The 18989-nt window shown below is 43.7% G+C and overlaps 1 protein-coding gene across 3 annotated transcripts in view; it reads right to left on the minus strand.

The window, feature by feature from the left end:
• Nucleotides 1-18989, minus strand: part of Garre1 (granule associated Rac and RHOG effector 1) — a 63923-nt gene that overhangs the window by 26189 nt on the left and 18745 nt on the right. For all 3 annotated transcript variants that reach the window (XM_090322791.1, XM_090322792.1, XM_090322790.1), the window contains exons 2-3: nucleotides 15413-16711; nucleotides 198-407 (exon numbers count right to left, since the gene is read on the minus strand). In XM_090322791.1, the coding sequence (XP_090178917.1) occupies nucleotides 198-407; nucleotides 15413-15907 (705 nt within the window). In that variant the 5' untranslated portion in view covers nucleotides 15908-16711. The remainder of the gene's footprint in view (nucleotides 1-197; nucleotides 408-15412; nucleotides 16712-18989) is intronic.

The following is an 18989-nucleotide window of genomic DNA, read 5'->3' on the forward strand; positions in this document are numbered from 1 at the left end:
AACCTCAGAGATTTGTCTGCTTGGCTGGCTTTGAACCATAATCCTCATATTCTAGCTTCCTGAATAGCTGGGAGTACAGGTATGAGTCACTGGTACTTGGCCAAATTTAGGTTTCTAAAGAAAATGGCTCTTCTGAGAATCCAGGGCTCGTTTAGCCTCTGATTTGATGCAGGGCCCAATTCTCAAAGCTCAGTTACCTCAGCAGCCCCACGCCAGGATCGAACAGCCTCCTCCAGTTCGGAAGTGTGCCCTATGCCAGACAAACTGCTGCCACTGCTACTACTCTTTTTCTCTGGTACAACCACTTCGGCAAAACAAGAGTGAGCCACAGGCTGAACCTTCTGCAATGCGTGAGTCAAAAACTGGAAGTGAACTTGCACCACTGTCAAGAAACATCGTCCCAGCACCTGCAAGAACAAGAGAGGAGGAGTTAAGGGTGCAGACTGCTAATGGGTTAGCACAAATTCTTGCATGCGTGCGTGCATCTATGTGTATGTGTGTATCAGTACTGGGGCTTGAACTCAGGCCTGGACTTTGTCCCTTAGCATTTTCTGCCAAGGACGGTGCTCTACCACTTGAGTCACATGTCTACTTCTGGCTTTTATTGGTGGTTCATTGGGGATATGAGTCTCAAACTTTCCTGTCTCTCTAGCTACAAATTCTGACCTATTACTTGTTTAGCATGTATGAAGACCCGAGTTTGATTCCTCGGTACCACATACATAGAGAAAAGCTGGAAGTGGTGCTGTGGCTCAAGTGGTAAGAGTTATAGCCTTAAGAAAGCCCAAGCACAGTGCTCAGACCCTGAGTTCAGTCCCCATGACTGGCACACACACACACAAAAAATCTGACCTACCAAGAATCACAGAATGGTGAAATCAGACATTATCAGGCTCTTTCATTCTTGTTTGGGCCTAGATGCCTGATATCTTGAAGTCAAAAATTTCAACCCAGGGGTGGGGAGTTTGGCCTAGTGGTAGAGTGCTTGCCTAGCATGCACAAAGACCCGGGTTCAATTCCTTGGTACCACATACTTAGAAAAAGCCAAAAGTGGTGCTGAGGCTCAAGTGGTAGAGCTCTAGCCTTGAGAAAAATCCAAAGACAGTGCTCAGGCCCTGAGCTGAAGCCCAGGACTGGCCAAAAAAAAAAAAAAAAAAAAAAAAATCAACCCAATAGCAAATCCTGAGGAATATGGGTGTCCTAACACCCAACTACACATCCACACTTCTACTCCCTACAACTCTCATCTGAACTTTGGTTCACACCAACCCTGGGGCTGTTCATGAGCTCATGCGGAACCAGAATAATCCACATGGTGTTCAACAGGCAAAGTAAAAGCCATATGATGAAAAATCGGCAAAAGTTGGTTTGACTTACAGGCAACATTCCATTGGAAATGGAATCCAAAGACACTGGTTATTTTACTGTTAAAATAGTTATTACCATAGTTGTATGTCATATTTCCGGTCCAACAAACCAAAGCTGACAGACCAGTCTTCGGTGAGTCAACAACACATAGTAGATAACTTCATTCATCCCTGTAGTAAAAACTGACTAACCTGATATAGGGGAGTAGTTAGTTGGTTAAGACTCCAAGAAGGAAATTCTTTTGTATGATCTTTTTCTCTCTCTCTCTTTTTTGCCAGTACTAGGTTTAAACTCAACCAGCATTTTGCAACTAGAGCCATGCATGCCTCAAGCTTTTTGCTGGTTATTTTGCTGGTTTTTGTGCTGGTCATAGGGCTTGAACTCAGAGCTTTTCTGCTCAAGACTAGTACTCTACCACTTGAGCCACAGCTCTACTTCCTTGTTGGTTATTTTGGAAATGGACTCTGGGACTTTTCTGACCACACTAGCTTCAAACAGTGATGGTCCAGAGATTAGCCTCCTGAGTAGCTAGGGTTACAAGTATGAGTCACTGGTAATCTATGCATAGAACACAATATTAATATATAAACAGATAATTATAGTTTATCTGTGCAGACACACTACAATACTACCTATTATAAACTAAAATACTACCTATAGTGAGTCAGGCACCAGTGGCTCATACCTGTAATCCTAGCTACTCAGGAGGCTGAGATCTGAGGATTGAAGTTCAATGCCTACACAGGCAGAAAAACCCATGAGACTTATTTTCAATGAGCCACCAAAAAACCAAAGGTGGAGGTATGGCTTGAGTGAGAGAATGTCAGCCCTGAGTGACAAAGCTCAAGGACAGTGCCCAGGCCCTGAGTTCAAGTCCCATTATTGGTACTAAAATTAAGAAAAAAGAGAGAGGAGCTAGGCACTGGTGGCTGCTCAAGCCTGTAATCCTAGCTACTCAGGAGTCTTAGATCTGAAAGTCAGGGTTCAAAGCCAGCCCAGGCAGGAAAGACCCTGCAACAATTATCTCCAATTAACCACCTGAAAACCAGAATGTAGCTCCAAGTGGTAGAGTGCTAGCTAGCTTTGAGCTGAAGAGCTCAGGGACAGCATTTAGGCCCTGAGTTCAAGCCCCATGGCTGACCCCCCCCCCCAAAAAAAAAGAAAAACAAAGAAACAGAGAAAGAAGAAAAGAATAAATCATCTTTCTCTGCACATCTATCACCACAGGCTGAATGCCCAAAGAAACATTCTGGGGTTCTGCTCTCACCTACCCCAGAGTTCTTCCCCATCAATGGTTTGAACTGTGACTAGGCAGGGTGAGAAACACAGAAACAGCAGACCTAGGAACCCGGAGACAGAAATGACTGCATCTATTCAGTATAGAATATAATGGCAGCCAGTTTTAATTGGTCATGCCTAATTTATGTGCAAGATTTCTCATGTCCTGGGAACAATTCGAAGGGGTCATCATCATTTACAGACAGTTAACAGTGAGGCACATAGAAAGGTATGAAATTGTTCAAGGGCCTAAGCCTCCAGCCAGTATGCCCTTACTCCGTGCAAAAACACGTGAACAATCACACACACACCTAAAGGTGGGTAGCACAGACCAGGCACACAGCAGGACCCCAACTTTCACTGGATTGGTGGAGGGGAGGAAGTGGAACTTGGCTCCTCAGGGACATAGTTCCTTCCCACCTCCCCTCTCCCTTAGTGATGAGGAAGGCTGTGGGAAAAGGGGAGAAAGGGTGGGACAGTGAGGCTAGCAGGGTCACATTCTCACACATTTTTTTGGGGGGGGACATAGGGCTTGAACTCTGGGCTTGGGCAATGTACCTGAACTCTTCAACTCAAGGCTACTGCCCTACCCTTTGAGCCATAGCCCCACTTCCCCTTTTCAGTGATTAATTGGAGATAAGAGTCTCAAGGTCTTTAGTGCCCAGGCTGGCTTTGAACCATGAGCCTCAGATCTCAGCCTCCAGAGTAGCTAGGATTATAGGTGTGAGCCACTGCGCCTGGCTCAATTCTCACACTTCTGACCAATAAAAAGGAGTCAAAATACATTATATGCTAATACTTAATATCCACAAAGCACAAAGCCCAAGGATGGTGCGGAAGAGAAGCAATGAGGCCCTAAGTTTACAAGGGTAATATTCTAATGTTTCTCCCCCTCCCTAAGCCAAAGGAAGACATTACAAAAGTGTAAACAGACATGTGAGGTCAGACCTGGCTTTGAAGGCCCATAGAAGGATCCAGAATAGGATACTCTCCTGACAAGACTTGTCTGGACCACGTGGCCACCTTGACAAAATTTTGGACTAGTTTTGGGGTAGGGGAAAGAGCAAATACAGCTTCGGGAATTAGTGGTGGATAGCATGTCAGATAGTTTGAAGAGGCGTTGTCTGTATGTTGTCTCTAACAATGATTATACGTTTGACCTAAGGTGAGTCATTTAATCTAAGCTTCTCCACTATAAATAAGAAATGATGGACAGGAAGTCACATACTATGTTCCTCCCTATTTCTTCCCACGGTGTATAAGGCATCACCCCAAATTAAGTGTGACAAAAACATGCTGTAAATAATTGAAAGCCAACCACACCAATGGATATCTTTAGAAATAGTGGCTCATCTTTGAGTGGAACAAAGCTAAGAGATGGTGTTCAGGCCCTTACTAGAAAACCCCAGCACTGGATTAAAAAACAAGCAACATCTCCCCTACTTTTTACATAACAAATAGATAAATATCACCTTCTAGAGAGGAAAGGCATCACGTCAACTCATCTCCCTAAATATCCAGTGAGTTTCCACTCAAATCCAAACTGTTTCCAAGTTCACTGTTCTGCTTAACTTCATCAACAGTTCCCCTATCTCATGTCCCCCTAGGGAACAGGTGAAACTGTCACTCTGGGCATTCGTTCCTGAACGCTTAGGAAGTTAGGAACACTTAGAATGACTAAATGGAAGTGGATCTGCTTTTATTGGAAATTCCAGAGCCATTCTGTCATTTCTTTTGCCTCAATACACCTTACACATTACAGTTGAGTCCACGCATCCTCAGACTTGTCCTTCACGAGGCCCCCTTTTTTATCCATCTGATTCTAAAATCATGACATAATGACAAGCCAAGAGCCTAGAATATGAGACAAACACCTCAGTGTGTCTCCAGAGACACACACACACACAGAATACAACAGACCATGCTTGGATTGTGGAAAGTGCCTTAAGATTAATGCTACAGTAGAAAAAAGTAACAAACAAAAACAAAACAAAAGAAAAAAAAAAAGAAAAAAGCCAGGAGACTATGGAAACTAACATGTAAAGAAAAAGCAACACAATCAAAGGCTTGGGGGTGGGGCTTGCTGGTAAAATGCTTGCCTCCTACCAAAGCCCTAGGTTCAATCTCCAGCTCAGCAAATACAAAACAGACAAAAAGAGCTACTAACCCTCTTTGCAGTCAGCATTAATTCAGAGCATGAAGAAGCTCCTTGATGTGTGGAAGAACTAGGGAAGGAAGTAATGCCAGCACAACACCAAATAATAACAATTCAAACAAACTACATTCATATGCATTGGAGGGCCTGGGCATTGTCCTTTAGTTTTTTCCACTCAAGGCCAGCACACTTGAGCCACACCTCAACTTCTAGATTTTTGCTGGGAGATAAGAGTCTTACGGACTTTTTTTTTTTTTTTTTTTGCCTAGGCTGGCTCTGAGCTGAGAGCCTAAGATTTTGGCCTCCTGAGTAGCTCTGCCAGTGCCCAGTGTGAATGTTCTCACTGACCTGTAATCTTATCAATCATCAAAACAGCCAATATTATGCTAGCTATATATATATATATACATATATATATACACACACACACAGTATATGACCATACTGAGCAATAAAATGAGAGAGAGAGAGAGAGATGGGGGGAGAGGGGGAGAGGAGGAACACAAAGTGAGGAAAGATAAGGAGGTATGCCTTTCCTTGTACAGAGACTTCCAGAAGTCTTCAACCAATACTTCCAGTTACACTTTTATCCATAAGGTCCATTCCAGTAACTGCACCCACTAGAAGCACATCTTTACTCCCTTTTCCTTTTCTTTCTTTTTTTTTTGGGGGGGGGGGTCAGTTGTGGGGCTTCAATTCTGCTCCTGGACGCTGTCCCTGAGATCTTTAGCTCAAGGCTAGCACTCCACCTACCACTTGAGCATATCCTCAGATCTCAGCCTCCTGAGTAGCTAGGATTACAGGTGTGAGCCACCAGTGCCTAGCAGCACATCTTTACTCTTGCCAGCACTAGCAGCGTTCCTAGTACTGTCCCATCCCCATCCAGGTTAGGTTGTTCTACTGGCCCCTGTGGGCTGGGCTGGGCTGGGTGAGTAGAATGGGAAAGAGGAGCAGCTGGAAGCTGCACAGAAATGATCAGCCTTCAAGCTGTTTTCCATCCGCATCACTGCATTCAGTACACCTCCTGCCACAGTCTGTTTATTTATGTCTCTGTCTACTAGGCCCCAAGCACTTCCAATAGCCTCACTCACCTTAGCAAGCGGGTGGCTGGTTCAACAGTTTTATGTTGAGGAAGGGGGGCTGGTATGGCTGAGGGAGGGGAGGAAGAGAGCCACGTAGGTCAGGATCCTGAGGGATCCTAGAGTGAGCAAGGGCTTTCTCATACCCGGCTAATTTCTGTGGCTGGGTCTGAACACTTCATCAATCGTTTGAGGGGCAAAAAGCCTGGTATGGAAGGATGGCTCTGCCAACTAATCCACCCCTGCAAGTAAGAATGGAGAGGTAACAAACATAAGCCCTGTGTGTGCTGGGACCAGAAGGGTTTATTTACTTATTTAATTAACTACTTGTTTAATATTTGTGGTGTTGGGGAAGTACTCTGCCACTGAGCCCCGTCTCCAGCCCTTTCCAGGCAAATGTTTACGGATGATCAGACTCCTGGTTTGTAACGGGGAAGGCTAACAGGCCACCTCTTCAGTCCTGTGAAATTGGACAGACTGACAGGCAACTATAAAAATTCACCCAAGAAAGCCAGCTCTACCTGAAACCAATTCTGTGGCCTCTTTTATTTGTTTCTCTTTTTTATGTCCACCAAATCTAAATTTTTCCGTGCATTCACTTAAGTCTTTTTTTTTTTAAGCAACTGTGCAATTTCATCCTGCCATTCATTCACTAAGCACCAAAATTAGGAACACTTGGAAAGTCCTTGAGAACAGAGGAAGTTGGGTGGGGTGGTATCCGCCTGTAATCCAAACTACAAATGGAACCTTCAAATAGGTGGACTGTTGTCTAGGCCAGCCCAGACAGAAGTTAGACTATTTAAAAAATAACCCTTGTAATAAGGGGCTGGAGCCATTGCTCAGCAGGAAAACTACCTAGTAAATGATGACACATTGAGTTCAAGCCCCAGTGTCAGCAGGAAAAAAGAAAAAAAAAGAAAAAGAGACAAAATCCTATACTATCTGGTTCTTTCTGTCACATCAGAGGACAAGATCATCTGTCTCAGTTCTTCTGGAGGCACTGAGATGATCCATGTGACCTGAGTGGACGAGGCCTGATTCCTACACTTCAAGTAATTCCCAAGCAACCATTCATAAAACAATTTTTTTTTTTTTGCCAGTCCTAGGCTTGAGCTCAGGGCCTGAGCACTGTCCTTGGATTTTTCTCAAGGCTAGAGCACTACCACTTGTGCCTCAGCACCACTTCTGGCTTTTTCTAAGTACCAAGGAATCAAACCCCGGTCTTCGTGCATGCTAGACAAGACCTCTACCACTAAGCCAAACGCCCGGCCCCATAAAACAATTTTATCCTCCATTACAGAGCACTCTCACTGAATTCATCATGGTTAACAAAGTGACATTTCTAATTAACTGTATCCTTCCCCACCCCCCTGGACCTGGGACTTGAACTCAGGGCGTCTTTATGCTCAAGGCTAGTGTTATAACTTGAGCTACAGCAATACTTCTGGCTTTTTCTGAGTAGTTTATTGGAGATAAGAATCTCCTAGCCAACTCGTAGTGGCTTATACCACGCTTGTAATGGCTACTCAGTAGGGCTGAGATCTGAGGATCCAGTTGGAAGTCAGCCAAGGGCAGGAAAGTCCATGAGACTTATCTCCAATAAATTACTCAGAAAAAGCCAGAAGTGGCTCTGTGGCTCAAGTGATAGCATGTTAGCCTTGAGCAGAGAGGCTCAGGGCCAGCACTCAGGCCCTGAGTTCAAACCCCAAGACCAGAAAAAAAATCTGACAGACTTTGCCTCCTTGGCTGGCTTTGAACCCCAATCCTCAGATTTCAGCCTCCTGAGTAGTTAGGATTACAGGCATGAGCCATCAGCACTTGACTTGTAGCATCTCTCTCTGTCTCTCTGTCTCTCTTTTTTTTTTTTTGGTCGATCATGGGGCTTGAACTCTGGGCCTGGGTGCTTTCCCTGAGCTCTTTACCTCAAGGCTAGCACTTGAGCCACAGCACCATTTCCTTGTGTCATCTCTTGTACATGGAAGAATGCTGAGGATGGGTGCCTGTGGTCACATCTGTAAATCCTAGCTATTCAGGAGGCTGAAATCCAAGGAGAACTGTTTGGAGGTAGACAAATCCAAGAGATTCTTATATCCAATTAACCAGAAAAAAGCCAGTTGGATGGGTGGGGGGAGGGAAATGGGGACCAAGACAGGTGGAAGGGTATCAATGTATGTGAATTAATGAAAAAAAAAAAAAAAGCCAGTTGGAGTGTTGTGCCAAGATTGTCCCATGTTCTGGGAATGAGCCCCCCCTCCCACCTTCCCCCCCCCCACCCCCCCCGCCCCTTGCTCAAGGCCCATGTATTAACTAGTCCGGACTTGAACCCCAGGTGGCAACAGCTCAATGCTCAGTGGACACCTGAGCTCTGATCAGTCTTGAAGCAACCAGTGGTTCAAAGTTACCAAACAGCCAATCTGGTGATTTTAACTAATTCCCTTAAAACTTGTTTGTATAAAAGCTGTGTAAAACCTTTGTTTGGGACCTCTTAGCGTTGCTGGCTACAGGTATGTGGAGGTCCGAGTTTGAACTCGTATCCAAGTTCAAACTCGTAATAAACAACCCTTGCTTTTAGCTTTGACTATGGTCTCTGGTGGTTCTTTCAGGGTCCTAGGAATTCAGGTACAACAGGAGCTGTGGCTCAAGTGGAAGCGGACCAATCTTGAGTGAAAAAGCTAAGCAAGAGTTGGAGCTCTACTATAGGCAACCCCTACCACCAAAAAAAAGTGGGCAAGATGTTCCTTTCCTATAGTGTTGTTTCTTTCATCAAATAGGGCTATTTGGTTACCCTGAAAGGTAGAGTACATTAGAAAAGTAGGAACCTGGTGAATTCCTTACTCTTCTCCTTTTAGTCAGCCATCCCCAGAACAATGAATTGGCTGGATACACATGTCCTGACAAATCAGTCAAAGGTCCAGCATCTCCATAGTGGCTTCCACTCACATAAAATGGCTAGTAAATCTTGTTTGTTATATATAATACAAGTTTATAGTCATACAAATTCCAATTGCCTAATTAATTATAACTTACTCTAAAGGCTAAAATCTGCAGGCAATTTAGATAATAGCCTATTTGCCCCAGTAAAAACTAAAGTAAGTCAGAGCTGAGCACTGGTGGGTCCCATCTATAATCCTATCTACATAGGAGGCTGACACCTGGAGGATGACAATTCAAAGACAGTACAGAACTTCCACAAGACTCCATCAGCAAAAGACCAGGTTGGAATGTGGGTCAAGTGGTGAGATGACAGCAATGGGCAAGTAATCATTGGTTCAAGCTCTGGTACTGACACCACCCCCCCCCCCCAAAAAAAAGAGGCAGGACTGGGGATGTGGTTCACTGGAAAAGACCCTGGGTTCCACATCCTCAACATGAAAAAAAAAAAAAAAAAAAAAAAAAGCCAGAGTGACCAGAAATGAGCAACTGGGAAAATTATGAAGTTTTTTCTTCTTTTTTTTCCCTTTCTGTCTGTCATGGGGCTTAAACTCAGTCTTGGTGCTGTCCCTGAGCTCTTCAGCTCAAGGCTACCGCCCTACCCTTGAGCTAAGCTCCACTTCCCATTTTGTAAAGGTTAACTAGAGATAGAGTCTCAGGTCTTTTTGTGTGCAGACTGATTTTTACCTTGATCCTTAGATCTCAGACTCCTGAGTAGGTAGGATTACAGGCATGAACCACCGCGGGGTGTGTGTGTGTGTGTGTGTGTGTGTGTGTGTGTGTGTGTGTGTGTGTGTGTGTGTGTGTGTGTGTGTGTGTGTGTGTGTGTGTGTGTGTGTGTGTGTGTGTGTGTGTGTGTGTGTGTGTGTGTGTGTGTGTGTGTGTGTGTGTGTGTGTGTGTGTGTGTGTGTGTGTGTGTGTGTGTGTGTGTGTAGGATTACAGGCATGAACCACCGTAGTCTGTGTGTGTGTAGCTATTGGGGCTTCAACTCTGGTCCTTGGTGATGTCTCTTGGTTTCTTCAGTCAAAGCTGTGGCTTTACCACTTGAGCCATTGGTAATTAAATGGAGATAATTGGTAATTAAATGGAGATAAAAGTCTCTCTGTCAGGGCTGACTTTGAAATGTGACCCTTAGATCTCATCTACTTGAATAGCTAGGATACAAGTCTTTTTTTGGGGGGGTCAATCATAGCGTTTGAATCCAGGCCTGGGTGCTGTCCCTGAGCTCTTTTGCTGAAGGTGAGTGTTCTACCACTTTGGGCCACAGCGCCACTTCCAGTTTTCTTGTGGTTTATTGGAGGTGCAAGTCTCAGGGACTCTCCTGCCTGGGCTGGCTTTGAACCTTGATCCTCAGATCTCAGCCTTCTGAGTAGCTAGAATAATAGGTTTGAGACATCAGCACTTGGCTACATAAGTTTTTATAAAGTGAATTCGTTTTTTTCTGTTTGTTTGTTTTTTTGGTTTTTTTTTTTTGCCAGTCCTGGGCCTTGAACTCAGGGCCTGAACACTATCCTTAGACTTTCTCAAGGCTAGAGCTCTACCACTTGAGCCTCAGTACCATTTCTGGCTTTTTCTATATGTGGTACTAAGGAATCGAACCCAGTTCTTCGTGCATGCTAGGCAAGCACTCTACCACTAGGCCAAAACCTCTGGCCCTGAACTCGTTTTTGTTTTTGTTTTTTTGCCAGTTGGGGCTTGGACTCAGGGCCTGAGCACTGTCCTTGGGCTTCCTCAAGGCTACAGCTCTACCACTTGAGCCTCAGCATCCCTTCTGGCTTTTTTTTTTCTATGTATGTGGTACCAAGGAATTGAACCTGGGTCTTCGTGCAAGCTAGGCAAGCACTCTACTACTAGGCCAAACTCCCGGCCCCTGAACTCGGGTTTAACTGAGTTGAACAGCAACAGCAATTTAGACTTTCATTTGGCATATATAGTTAAAAAATATTTACTCTAAAATCTGTAATGGAAGACCTACTTGCCAAAATAAGAAAGGAGTAACAATGAATTTTGCTTTTGGGCCAAAAGGGAGTGGGGAGAACAGTATGCACCATTAATTCTACTAAGGTTAATGAAAATCACATTTTGAAACAAACTTCTAATATTTTCTGTAATGCATGTATCCAAAATATATGTCAATATACCTGAATTAAGGCCCTGAAGAGTGAGTTTGTGCTCACAGCAAGTTATTTCAAACATTCATGAGGTGTGGGAAAGGAAATGGGGACAAAAACATGAGAAAGGGTGAAGTGATGCACCTTCTACCTGGCAAATGAAATGTTACCCTTCTATTAATTACAATAATAATAAATTAAATAAAAAAAATTTAAAGCAAAAAACAAATTTCATGAGGCCTGAATAACCATACAATCCACAAAAGATATGTGTGAGTGAATCAATCTGAATGTCAATTAGGAAAAGAGTTGATGGCTGCCTATGATACTTAGAAAGCCAATAAAAATGCTGGAGAGGGGCCGGGAGTTTGGCCTAGTGGTTAAAGTGCTTGCCTAGCATGCATGAAGACCCGGTTTCGATTCCTTGGTACCACATATATAGAAAAAGCCAGAAGTGGTGCTGAGGCTCAAGTGGTAGAGCTCTAGCCTTGAGAAAGTTCAAGGACAGTGCTCAGACCCTCAGCTCATGCCCAGGACTGGCAAAAAAAAAAAAAAAAAAAAATGCTGGAGAAACCAGGCACTGGTAGCTCATGTCTGTAATTAATTCTACTACTCAGGAGGCTAAGATCTGGTTTGAAGCTACCCGGGTTAGGTAAGTCCATGAGACTATTTTTTCCAATTAACCACTAAAAAGTCAGAAGTGGAGCTGTGGGTAAAGTGGTAGAGTGCCAGCCTTGAACAAGAAAAAGCTAGGGAACAGCACCTGAGGTCAAATCTCTGAACAGGCACAAAAAGAAAAGACTCAATGGTATGGTACCATGGAGGACATTGTGCTGCTTCAACCAATGTCAGAAAGCAGGCAAGCAGGTGGGTTCAGGTAAAGAAAGCATGAAGTGTGCCCTGACTATAAAACAACTGTCAGAATAATGAGTTCAGACTGTCTAAAACTAGAACTCACAGGAGAAAGACCACTAAAGCCCCCATAAGCTTCCCACACTGTCCACACTGGAGGCTAGTTTTCAGAGTGAGTTTGCTGGGATAAACTACAGCCAGACTGTAGCAAAGGCCTGGCCTTTGTCAAGTTCCACAATATTAGACCATGGAGTTCTTGAAGGGCTTGGTGGGAGAGAAGATGAAAGTCAGAACCCTCTCCCAGCTCTGGCTCTAGAACCATAAGAAGAAACAAACAAAACCCAAATGTCAAATGCCTAGCCATTTCACTTTGGAGGAGAGATCTACACTGGCTTATGACTAAGTCCTGTAGTAGTGTATGAATTCTAGGAATACCACATGCTGTTCTGGGAAAAGGGAAATGTGAAGTCAGTGGGGGATTGGGGCCTATCCTTCCCAATCCCATTTTAGAACTGACATAAGATGTTTTAAACAGAATCAACAAACCCACAGGTTCTAAAACCCATCCAGTGTATTATGAAGTTTCCAGTAGCCTAAGAGGCCTGTTTACTCTATTAGGCAGAGAAAGGGAAAGAAGGAGCCTTCTCCTAGAAGGAGATGGGAAGGGGAGGGAAAGAGGGATAAGGAGAGCATTCCCACTACTCTGACCATCATTTCAATGGAGGAAAGCTAGCCAAAATTCCAAACTGTAAGTACAATAAGTACTTCCCCTTCTCTGTTACAATAGGGTTGGTTCTAGGAAAACAGATGGGAGAGGAAGTAGGTAAGTAATGCCTGTTAGTACTTTCTAAGTACTGATGACTTGGTGTAAGTAAGCTCAGCATCTGGTGGTGGGGGAGGGGAGGGCTGGTTCATCTTTAATTGGTGTAGCCTGTGGGATAAGCGAAACTTCCCACTAGGTTTTGAGCAAACAGCCATGGAAAGTCCTGGATGCAAGGTCAGTAAGGTTCAGGTTGAAATAAAAGCCTTGGTCTTATCTTTCCAGGTACTTCTGCTGAATTCTATCTAAATAAAGCACAAAGGGTCAGGCCAATCTGGAATGACAGTCACAGCAGTCTAGATCTAGTATTGATCAATGCATCCTGAGACAAGTAAGTGATCAGGATCATTTCCAGGTGGCTGAATGACAAATTTTTTTTTTTCAGTAATGGGGCTTGAACTCAGTTCCATGTGCTCTTCCTTGGCTTTTCATTCATGGCTGGTTGGAGCTCTACTACTTGAACCAGACCTCCACTTCTGGCTTTTTTTTTTTTTTTTTTTGCCAGTCCTGGAGTTTAAACTCAGGGTCTGGGCAGGGCACTAACCCTGATCCTCTTGTGCTCAAGAGCCACAGCTTCATTTCTGGCTTTTTCTGTGTATGTGGTAGCAAGGAATCAGACTCAAGGCTTCGTGCATGGTAGGCAAGCACTCTACCACTAGGCCACACTCCTGGCCACTTCCTCTATGGGTAGTTTGCTGGGGATGGGAGTTTTACAGAGACTTTCCTGCCCAGGTTGGCTTTGAATGGCAATCATCAGATCTCTGCTTCCTGAGTAGCTAGGATTACAGGCATGAGCCTATGGTGCCCAGCCACTTCTGGCTTTTTGGTGGTTAATTGGATATAAGAGTCTTACAGACTTTCCTGTCCCAGCTGGCTTTGAACCTCCACCCTCAGATTTCAGTCTTCTGAGTAGTCAACAGGTATAAGCCACTGGCACCAGGTGTCTCATGCTCTGACCTGGCTGTTTCTACTTAATTTGGTACTATACCAAAATTGAGCTATACCTCTATTGTCCACTTTTTACATTTTATTTAAGAGTTAGAAGAAAAGGAAGGACATGGGGCAGAGACTACACACATGCAGGCCAAGAAGCCTAAAATTTCCTATCTGACCCTTCTAAAATAAGGGTGATAAACCTTGATTTACACCAATGATGTTAATGTCTCCTAAAAAAAAAAAATCACTGTACTGCTGAACATGGTGAAGCATGTCTATTATCTAAGCACCCTGGAAGCTAAGGCATGAAGAGTTCAAAGACAACCTGGCTATAATACCTTGATCCTGGCTCAAATTCTCTCTCTCAAATTACTTTTAAGGACAATAAAATTTGTGTTATTTAATAGTCTAGTTTTGCTTTAACTCAAAATGGTTTTAGTTAGCTTATGCAGTCTCCATTTCTGATTTGGCTCAAAGAACTGGCAACTACAGCCCCAGGACTGGGAGAGGAACAATTCTCTCCAAAGCATTAGCCATCTAGCAGCTTAAACTGGGTGCCCAAGGGCAAAGGAAGAAACAGCAGATTAACTCTCTCAGCAACTAAAAATAGCTTTTAAGTCTATCAGTTAAATAAGATCAAAGTTTAACCAATCATTTCTTGGGACATGTGAATGTAACTCCATGTTAGGCATCCTAGCCTAGGCCCTAAGTTAGATTGGCCACAGGGCTTACCATAAGCACAAGACATTTCCTAAGTAAAGTCAAGAATAAAGGTAGGAGGGCACTGGTGGTTCACTCTAGTAATCCTACCTACTCAGGCTGTGACCTGAGGCTATTTTGAAGCCAGCCTAGACAAGAAAGTTTGTGAGACTCACCTTCACTTAACCACCAGAAAAATGGAAGTGGTGCTGTGGCTCAACAGCATGGTAGAGTGCTAGCTTTGAGCAAAAGAGCTCAAGAAGCTGGCACTGGCGGCTCACGCCTGTAATCCTAGCTACCCAGAAGGCTGAGATCTGAGGATCTTAGTTAAAGGCCAGCCCCAGGAAGAGAGGTCCCCAGGAGACTCTTATCTCCAATAAACTATTCAGAAAATCTGCAAGTATTGCTGTGGCTCAAAGTAGAGAGCACAGAGAGGCTTACGAACAGAGCTCAGGCCCCAAGTTCAAGCCCCAGGACCAGATAAAGGAAAAAAAATAAAAAGCTCAAGGACAGAGCCCAGGCCTGAGTTCAAGCCTTTCAGGAGGCTGAGACCTGAGTATTACTGTTAGAAGCCAGCTTGGGCAGGAATGTCTGTGAGATATTTATTTCTTTAAGTAATCACTAAACTACTCCACTGCCTCCTTACCCCATACCCCTGCCCTGCCTAAGTGGTAGAGAGTCATCCTTGGGCAAAAAACAAAACAAAACAAAAAAAAAACTAAAGGACAGTGACCAGGCCCTTAGTTCAAGCCCCAGTATCAACACTGAAAAAAAAAAAAAGTTTAATTTATTTAACCTGAAATGCAATTAGAACTTGGCAAGCACAAACTTTTTTTTTTTTGATGCTGGTCCAGGGGCTTGAACTTAGGGCCTATGAACTATCACTGAATTTTCTTTGCTCAAGGTTAGCACTACCACTTGAGCCACAGCTTCACTTGCAGCTTTGTTTGGCAGTTAATTGGAGATAAGAGTCTCATGCTCAGGCTGGCTTTGAACTGTGATCTTCAGATATCAGTCTCCCACTATTGCCCAGCCAAACTTTTTTCCCCCCCACACAAGGAGACCATCAAGACAAGAGAGCACAAGCTACCACCACAGTGGCTTGGGTACAGCCAACAGAGAATCTTACCTGACGTGGGGAATATATTTCCTATCTCATATAGGAGAAAGAAGGCACTGTACCTCAATGTCCTGGAGACTGAACTCCTTCTGATCTGTGAAGTTTGCGGCCCCAGCACTGAGCTCCATGAGCATCTTGGCGATCTCGGGCTTTATGGCTGAAGTCAGCCGGCTGGCTGCCTCCATGACGTGTTCCTGTACATCTCGTAGCTGCACAGCCGCCTTAGAATAGGGTGAATTCCGGAACACGGTGCTGAAGAGATCTGTGAGGAAGGTACTGGCACGGCAGAAGACATTGAGGGCATCTAGGTACTTGGAGATGCCCTGCTGGATGTCAGCAATGGGAGTGGAGTGGGGCATGGCATGGTGGCAGCTGCCTGCAGCAGTCAGACTGCCCAGGGGGGCAGCGGTGGCCGTAGATGCCAGGGGAGCACTCAGTGCTCGGCCTAGCTCTGGCAGCGGGTACTGCTGATGCTGTTGCACCTTCTGCTTGGACCCGCCAAGCAGGAAGCGCCGCTTGTGGTCCATTTTACTATCCTGGGCACTGCAGCAATACATGCGGGTGGGGGCAACTGTGCCAGGAATCACAGGTGGGTGTGAAGGATTGGAGTTTTAATTACTGTCTGTCAAAACTGTAGATAGGTATAAAAATAGTGGAGTTCTGCAAATCTCCGATTTAAAAAAGGCGTTTCCATGAGGCAGGTGACCGTGTGAGCCAACACAGAGATGAAGACAATAGGTTCACACAATTAGTATTTTCAATGGAGGCAGGATCTCTGGACCAAAAAATAAACATAAAAAATAAAAATGTCCAGAATGCTGTGTAAGAACTGTAGCATTCTAACTCTCTTCATAAAAAGATATGCTTGCTGAGAAAAATGTTTGCTTTGCAAGAATAGTTTCCATATTCATATTTACAATGGCAGAAAAATAACTTAACTTTTCAAAATGCAATATAATGAATCTTCACTATACCAAAAAAAATTAGAACCCCACACCCATATGCTGATCAACAGCAATTTAAAAAGCAATATGGGGATTCTTTCACACAAAGTTCTGAGGAACAAAGGGCAAACCTCTGCAGAATTTTGACAGAGCCCGCCTGTCAAATCCATTTACCTATAAAGCTTCTCCTCAATTTTGAAAGTCTCCAAATTTCCTGTAAGGTTTTTGGAAAACAAGTTTTCTTTAAAATTGGCATTTGGGATGATCAATCTTTTCCTACTTGCTTTTTGTTTGCTGAGGTAGCAGTTTCCTTGTAGTGTTAATTAAGATGTGCTTCCAGACTGGTTTGGCTCTGGTGAAGTCTGAAGTCTGAATCAAGAATGCACGTATGTATTCATAAGGCCTCCATGTCATTTCCTGTAAGAGGGGGAAAAAAGGGGAGTCAGTCTGTAAAAATCTGTAATCCTAAAACACTAACTTCTGCAATTTTTTTTTTTTTTGCCAGTCTTGGGCTTCGGCTCAGGGCTTGAGCACTGTCCTTGGACTTTCTCAAGGCTAGCACTCTAACACTTGAGCCTCAGCACCACTTCTGGCTTTTTGCTATGTATGTGGGATACCGAGAAATAGAACCTGGGTCTTCGTGCATGCTAGGCAAGCACTCTACCACTAGGCCAAACTCTCAGCCCTAACTTCTGCAATTTTATCATTCACACTCATACCTATACTACAGATAAATGGAGTAAGAAATCAAATTACTGACTCAAAGAAGAAGCAAAACATGAGTGACAGCTACAATATCATAGCTTAGAAAACCTTCAAGCTGCAACACAAATAATGGTATGCACTGGTGCCTGTGACTCATGCCTGTAATCCTAGCTACACAGGAGGCTGAAATCTCAGAATCCCAGTTTGAACTCAGCCTGAGCAGAAAATTCTATGAGATTCTTATCTATGATGAAGCAGCAAAAAGTCAGAAATAAAGCTGTGCCTCAAGTGGGAGAGCACTAGCCTTGAGCAGAAAAAATTCAGGAACAGTGCACAGGCTCTGAGTTCAGGCCCCAATAATGGCACTGGCACACACGCACACATGCGCGCGCACACACACACACACACACACACACACATGAAATTCCTCTCGATGCTGTTTGAATGTTTTTCAAGTGCACTCCTCCCTCCATTTTTATCTGCCTGCAGGGCGAAAATATGTTCAATCCATTTAAGGACATTTCTTTCCCATATTTTCTTAGAAGAATCTTCACTGGGAAAACACTCATGATTTATGAATATACGATTCATATAGCATGGACCACAGAAGTTAACAGAGCCAAGACTGGGAAGATCTAAGTAGTGTGTCTGGTAAGTCTGAAAGCTACATACAATTCACAGCAAAAAATGACATGGTGAAGGTACTTTGTAAAACCACAATAACGTGGCTATCAAAAGATAACTCCTGCGCCAGGAGCGTAGGCTAGATACAGAGTTCTCAGCTAGCATGCACGAGGCCCTAGGGTTTAATTCCGTGGTACCACACACACAGAAAAAGCTTGAAGTAGTGCTATGACTAAAGTGTTAGAGCGCTAACCACGGCCAAAAAGTGTCCAAGGATAGTACCCAGGCCCTGAGTTCAAGCCCCAGGACTAGCAAAAAAAAAAAAAAAGATTAAAACTTCTCCTCTCGGGGCCAGGAGTTTGGCCTAGTGGTTAAAGTGCTTGCCTAGCATGCATGAAGACCCGGGTTCGATTCCTCGGTACCACATACATAGATAAAAGCCAGAAGTGGTGCTGAGGCTCAAGAGGTAGAGCTCTAGCCTTGAGAAAGTCCAAGGACAGTGCTCAGGCCCTGAGCTCAAGCCCAGGACTGGCAAAAAAAAAAACCCAAAAACTTCTCCTCTCATTGGGAGGGAGTGGGGGGGAAGGAAATGGGGACAAAAACATGAGAAGGGGTATCAATGTGTGAGAAGTAATGCACCTACTACCTGACGAATGTAACTGTAACCCCTCTATACATTATCCTGACAATAAAAAAAAATTGGGAAAATAAAACCCCGTGATGCCTATTTTTGAAATAAAAATTGAACACTAAAAAATACTTTTATTAATTAAAAATTAAAAAAGAATATACAGGGCAAGTGTTAAAAAAATATAGATGCGAAGAACTTGTAAATTCTAATGGTTTCCTAGTAAAAAGGGAGGAGACAGGAAGAAAAACAGGGGAACTAATTCCATCTTTGAGATTTAGTTAAAGAATCAGAAGCAGATACACAAGTGTGCTGTTGTTATGTTTATTATATTTGGTGTTACATTTGTTATATTTGGGTGTGTGTGTATGAGCAGGTGTTTTCACTTCTATACATATTTGAAATATTTTGTAATTACAGAACAGGTACAGATACAGTCACATTACAGGATGGAAATGGTTCAGTTACTTAATTTTGTGTTAAATCATTTAAAAAAAAACACAAAAACTCCTCTCCCCTCTTCCTTCTTCTCTTTCTCTTTTTTAAACCAAGTGTCACAATGTAGACCATGTTAATTTCAAACTCACCATCTTCCTGACTCAGCCCTTTGTGCTTGTGTCCCGGGGCTTGAAATCAGGGCCTAGACACTGTCTCTGAGCTTTTTCTCACTGAAGACTAATACCCTACCACTAGAGCCACAGCTCCACTTGTGGCTTTTTGGTGGTTAAATGGAGATAA

This window comes from Megascapheus bottae, chromosome 31 (genome assembly GCF_031878675.1).
Source record: "Megascapheus bottae isolate mThoBot1 chromosome 31, mThoBot2.hap1, whole genome shotgun sequence".
In the NCBI taxonomy this organism is placed as follows: Eukaryota; Metazoa; Chordata; class Mammalia; order Rodentia; family Geomyidae; genus Megascapheus; species Megascapheus bottae.